This window comes from Kryptolebias marmoratus, linkage group LG16 (assembly GCF_001649575.2).
Source record: "Kryptolebias marmoratus isolate JLee-2015 linkage group LG16, ASM164957v2, whole genome shotgun sequence".
NCBI classification, from domain to species: Eukaryota; Metazoa; Chordata; class Actinopteri; order Cyprinodontiformes; family Rivulidae; genus Kryptolebias; species Kryptolebias marmoratus.
Genome location: NC_051445.1, coordinates 32,005,635 through 32,011,638, shown reverse-complemented (window position 1 = coordinate 32,011,638; position 6,004 = coordinate 32,005,635). Strand labels below are relative to the sequence as shown.

The window sequence follows — 6,004 nt, the reverse complement described above, 5'->3', positions numbered from 1 at the left end:
GTGGGTGTTCTTTGCTCGGTTCGGGCCGCATTGAGGGTAACGGAAGAAGAATAAATAATAATAATAATAATAATAATAATAATAATAATAATAATAAAGAGACACTTTTACGAGGTGTAGAGTAATAGAGGCCTGCATGCATTGCATGAGGCAGTACAATGCCTTGCGAAGCAAGGCATTGTACTGCTCTCTATGCACTGCTGGCAGGCCCCAATAATAATAATAATAATAATAATATGAATATAACAATTATTATAATCCACAGCACAATTAGAAACAAGGCTTCCACATTCATTTATGTAACACTCACCACCTTTCATCTCAGAGTTTTATACTAGGATCATCTCATAGTGAGAAATGATGTGGTCAAACCTTGACAATAACACAATATAGCAAGATGTCATTCTCAGAGTATATGTTGTGAATGACCATTAGCTACTACCACAACAAATTTTAGGTCAATATCTGTAAAATTAACTGTGTAATGGGCACTTTTGTGTTTTTAAGGTCAGTTGTCTGTGGCTGCCACCTTGACTGACATCACTTGTCGACTGACATTCAGTGATTGCCTTCAGAGTTTCTTTAAAATACATCTAGTGGTTTATGAAATAGTTTGACAACAGACAGACATGGACAAAAACATTACCACCTGCCTTCATCTTTCAGCAGCAGGTGATAAAAGCATTTGAAGTCCTACCTGAAGATATTGTGGAGAAGGTGGAGCGTACACACAGCTGTTCATTATGTAGGTACGACAGCTGATCTCCTGACCTTTGGTCTTCACGGAAAGCTCCACGGGACTGTATGTTCCTAACCTCACATTCTCCTGACTTCATACAAAAACATTAGAAAGTTTCAGATGATGAAAATCATTCAAATAAAAACAGTATGAAAAAGAGATGTTTACTTGTCCAGTGACTCCAGATCGGATATGTTCATCCTCCACACCACTCCCCAGACCTCATCTCCTGGGCTGCGCTCAATGGTGGCCACACCACCATGCCACTGGTCATTGGCAAGGCCTTTGTGGTTTCCAAACACTAGTTTATAGTCCTGGAATAAGAAAATGAAACACTTTACTGTATCTGTTTCAGATTATAGAACAGGGTACTGATGTTCCTTAGGTCTGACCTTCAGCCTTGCCACACAATGAACTGTTGCAGAAGGATTCTTCAACCTGAGACGTTCCTTCAGAAGGTTACTCCCATATGCAAAGTACAGGAAGCTGTGGTCCTTCTCCATGTTCTCTTCAGTTTCCTACAGAAATAAAAAAAATTCTGAGAAGTTTGGAAGTTGTTAAATTTAGTCAACAAAACTGAAGCGCTGGATGAAGCGCCTAGCTGCACCACCACTGTGTGTTTGGAGCCCCCCACTCACTATTCTCATGCTAATCCTCTGTACTGATACACATCTCTATTCACACTCACACTCCACAGTCTACCACATGTTTCCAGCCAGAGGTCCAGAACGTAAAACACACTTTAAATAATACATACACACGTGCACAAGCACACACAGGTTTATATTTCTATTCTTATACTGTACTGACTTCTAACCCTCACTCTAAACCTAATCATCACCAGTATGTACCCAACCCTAACACCAACTCAAACCTTAGCCCTAAACCTAACCCTGAACCAAAGAAGAATATTTCCTTGTATTAGGACTGGTCTTTGACCGACATAAGGATTTCTGGGTTTTTAAAAGTTAACACAATGAAGGTACACACACACATTAAGGTGGATTTATAATCATTGAGAAGTGAAGAAATTAGCTCTTGCTCAGATGGTTGCAGGATGAAAATCACACCTTTTTTTCCCTAAAGCTGCAACAGCCACTTCTCCACATGAGGTCTAGGCAGAACTTTGTGTTACCTATTGTGTAATTGGTTAGAACTTTGTTGTGGACACATTTGGAGTCACTCATTTTGCTACTCTCAGCTGAGAAGCAGTTGGCCAAGGCTGTTAGGAAATACAGGCATCTTTACAACGGTTCCAGCAAAACTTATAAAGATAGTGTTGTGGAATTTTCTTTAACAAAGAGGACAATGCAGAGTTTTGTCTTTGGATAATTTATTTAAGCTATACAGGTATAGCTGAGGCGAGTCAACAGAGTGAGTCTGACCACAGGACAAAAGGCCCCCCTTTAAATTCTCAGCTCTACACACTCTAACTTTCCGTAGGTCGAGGAGGGGTCAAGGAATGGATGTAGGGATCAGGTAACCACTTCCTACACCCCAGAGCCCTATAAGATAAGGAGTGCTCCTTCATTAAAACATGGTGTCATAAATGCTTTTGTACTTTTCCATTCTAACAGTTAAACACAGCTTTAACTTACATGCAGCAGAAAATCATTGAAGCACTTTTTATTCCCATTACAATAGTCAAATGCCGAAGAACTCATGGAAGGAGATATCACAATTATTGTGCATGGAGAAGAACACAGACACAGATGGCTCTCTGTGAATGTGCTGGCTGGTATGAAGTTCACCTCAGCTGGGCATTATAGCGCTGTCCAGGAGGGAGTTTAGCCAGGCAATATAGGAACATGTTCCCTTCGTTCACTTGTTATTGTGCACCATCTATCAGAAATGGTGCCGGTCTCTTTGTGACAAATTCACAAATGTGAGCAGGGGGACAACATTTTTTCTTACACACTTCCAGAACAAGGTACAACATTTGATGAAGCCATGGCTGCACTGGAAAAACATTTTGTACCCAAAGTTAATGTGATGGTGCAGACATGCATTCGGACAGTGTGTGCAATGTTCGGCACCATGTTTGTTTGGGCCAATCTAAAATTTACTCACAAGGGATCAGCTTATTTCTAATGTTTATCTCAGTACTGGGAGGGATAAGGTACTGGTGGAAGAGGACCTCACACAGGATAAAGCTCTAACCATTGCATGCCAAGTGGAAGCAGCAGTTAAAGATGCTACACTGCTCTCAGCTGCCACTACATTCCTGACAACACTGGTACAGGCTGTGAAAGGAGCATGTGCTAAGTTTTGAGGTAAAAGAGGAGCACAAACAGCTCAAACAGACGAACCTCCACCCAATGTTCATTATAAACAGGCAAGTCATACAAAACAATGTTACTTCTGTGATGTGGATCAGATAAACACGTGGCTAATGATATGAACTATCCTGCTGCTAAAGTAAAATGTAATAACTGCAAGAAAATGGGACATTTTGCCATAGTATGCAAATCACCTGTAGTTGTAGTGAGAGAAGTGATTGTACCAGAGTTAGCAGTACTGTGTGTAAATGATGTTAAGCTGGAGGCTGCAGCACTTGATAAAACCACATGCAAAATGAATACTGAAGCACCACAAGGAAACTACCAGGTCCCGGAGTTAATTGTACACACTGGAGCTTCTTTATCCATTTTACCAAAAAGTATCTACAAGCAATATTTTGTACAATGCCCACTGACAGAACCCAAGGATAAACTTGTCATATATGCAAAAATGTGATGCACCTACATGCCTAGTGCAGCAGGAGTAGCAAATAAAAAAACTAATTTCCAGCATGATTCTTTATAGAGAAATCTGGATTACCACTGCTGGGCCTGGATTTGAAAAAGTAGTCTTAGGGCACTGTAAATAAACCAAACATGCACATACATTATAAAAAGCCAATTAGTAAAAGTTTTCTAAGGAAATCCGCAGATTCCATTGACTCTTCACTTCGTTGCAGTCTCCCATCTTGAGCAGCACATTGGCGACAGTGGAAAGGAAAAACTCCCTTTAATTTACATTTGTGTAAGTAATATTTGGCCATCAAGATTAAATTATTAATTATAAATTCCAAATTTGTGTCCAAAGTATAAATACCAAATTTAATGTTGTTGTAAGTTAAAGTTGGAATATTTAAATTATTGGTCATGAACCAATTATGAAGATCCTCTCAAAAATTATAAGTATTGTCATGATTTTAGGCAGGGATTTAGCCCACATGCAGAACACACTCAGGAGCCAGGAAATAGGAATATAAAGATTTATTGAACACAGTGAATAGTGTACTGGAAGCCAGGAACAAAGAAACTGGAGCAGCAACTGTATGGGGCGCCGTTTGTGAAGGAGCTTGTGCTCAAAATTCATGCCTAAATTTTGTCACATTTAGCTTCAAACACTGTTTAAAAATGTAGCGTGGATTTTCTGATGTCACTTTTTACAACATTTAGCTAGTTACAGCTAAATATTATATGTTAAATCTAAATGTTGGAACTAAATGTTTAGCTAATATACTAATTTTTAATGCCTGAAACAGGAAGTACCAAAATAAAAGCTTGACACTAGGCTGAAGTTTGCTGAAATACTTTAGTAAACCAAACATTTTACAGTTAGATATTATGTAATATCTGTGTTTATCTTCCACTCATTGGGAAAGCTAGCTGGAGTTTTTATAACAATGTGCCGGGAGTCAGGCGTTCTCCCCTGGTGTACCGAACGTGAAACAGCAGGCATGTCCGAAAGTGTCAAAACAATATTGTAATAAGGTCATGTATCGATGAACCGAGCAGATATTTGAGACTTTCAAAGCCACATTCTCGCCTAAAAATGTAAAAAAAAAAAAAAAAAAAATCATGTTGTGTCACTTAAAGTGTAATACATGCAACTAGCTACATGTTGTAAAAAGTGACATCAGAAAATCAACACTACATTTTTAAACAGTGTTTGAAGCTAAATGTGACAATTTAGGCATGAATTTTGAGCACAAGCTCCTTTACAAACGGCGCCCCATAACTGTGATGGGAGACAGGATTAGTTGGTTGTTTGTTGATGGCAATGATTTTATTGGCAGAGGTAATGCTTACTGGAAGTTGAAGATGACTTTTCCTGGAAGAGTCCAATGTACAAGTCTGAGTCCTGTTGTGGTGGAATCCAGCTGAGTTTGAGATCCAGTGGTGTTGGAGGGTGAGCAGGGTTCGGTCAGGGAAGGCACTTGGTCTATGAAGGTCTAAGTCTCTGAACTATGGAACCTGGAACAAAGCAAGGTTGCATGAAGCAAAGTCCACAAAGTCCAAGAAGTTAGTTTGGTCTAGAGGTAACACATACCATACAGGTAAAACACTGACGGTGAAGTGTTGGCTGCAGCGTCCTTTTAAGCCTCCCTTGATGAGCTGATTATTAGAACCACCTGCTGGTAGCTCCTCCTGATGACAGGCGCCCTCTGCTGGATCTCAGGTGTAAATAGCAGGCAAAAAACAAAAACTCCAGACTCCTGACAAGTACAAGAAAAGAAGAAATGTTGCATAGTTTTTATCTCAGACTGACAAAAAGTACAATCATTTGCCTCAATATTAAATTTTAGTCTTAAGTATTCTTTACATGGATAGAAATTATTTATTATCCTAAAATTAAGTTCCTTTGATTTTGGAGGTCAAGGGTAATTTAAGTAGTTCTAATCTAATTTTTTTACATACATTAAAAGAAAATTCTTTAAGTATACTTCTTCTTTTCAAAAGGAAGGGGTGTGTATTTTGGATGATAATTGTTCTTAAAGATTTACCATTGCAAATGTTAGTTGTAAAACTGTAGTCCTTGATAAACAGTTGGTAAAGCTGTGTATTGAGGATACATCAAGCAACGATCCTTGTATTTAGTTAATAAGAGCCTGAGGGATATATTTAATTACACCTTGAATCTGTTTTTTAGTGCGGTTAATATTATATTTATTATTAATTAAATCTAGAATTTTCCCTCTGTCATCCATGACATGTTGAACTGACCATATTCCATTTGCCATCCATTCTTCAAAATAAAGGCTGGAAGTAATTATTTCAAGTACATTTTCCTAACGGCGATCCGGTGTGTGATTCTCTGCCAAAAACTGATCGGGTGAGATCGGGCGCGCCCCCGCGAAGGAGCGCGCTGCGGGACTGCGCTCAGCCTGCTTCAGTGTCTCGTCGAGTCTTTTCGAAGGTTTTTCTCGGTCGTTTAGTTGTTTTAGACAAATTATGTAAACACCAAAAACACACATATAGTTTATTAGCCAAGATT

At 39.0% G+C, this 6,004-nt stretch overlaps 1 protein-coding gene across 1 annotated transcript in view; it reads right to left on the bottom strand.

Moving 5' to 3' along the window:
- The window catches only part of LOC108250051 (gamma-glutamylcyclotransferase-like), a 16,922-nt gene extending 11,700 nt beyond the window's left edge, over positions 1-5,222 (bottom strand). The window contains exons 1-5 of the mRNA XM_017439755.3: positions 5,060-5,222; positions 4,819-4,983; positions 1,132-1,257; positions 908-1,053; positions 698-830 (exon numbers count right to left, since the gene is read on the bottom strand). Coding sequence (XP_017295244.1) covers positions 698-830; positions 908-1,053; positions 1,132-1,242 — 390 coding nt within the window. The 5' untranslated portion in view covers positions 1,243-1,257; positions 4,819-4,983; positions 5,060-5,222. The remainder of the gene's footprint in view (positions 1-697; positions 831-907; positions 1,054-1,131; positions 1,258-4,818; positions 4,984-5,059) is intronic.
- Positions 5,223-6,004: the final 782 nt, after the last annotated feature.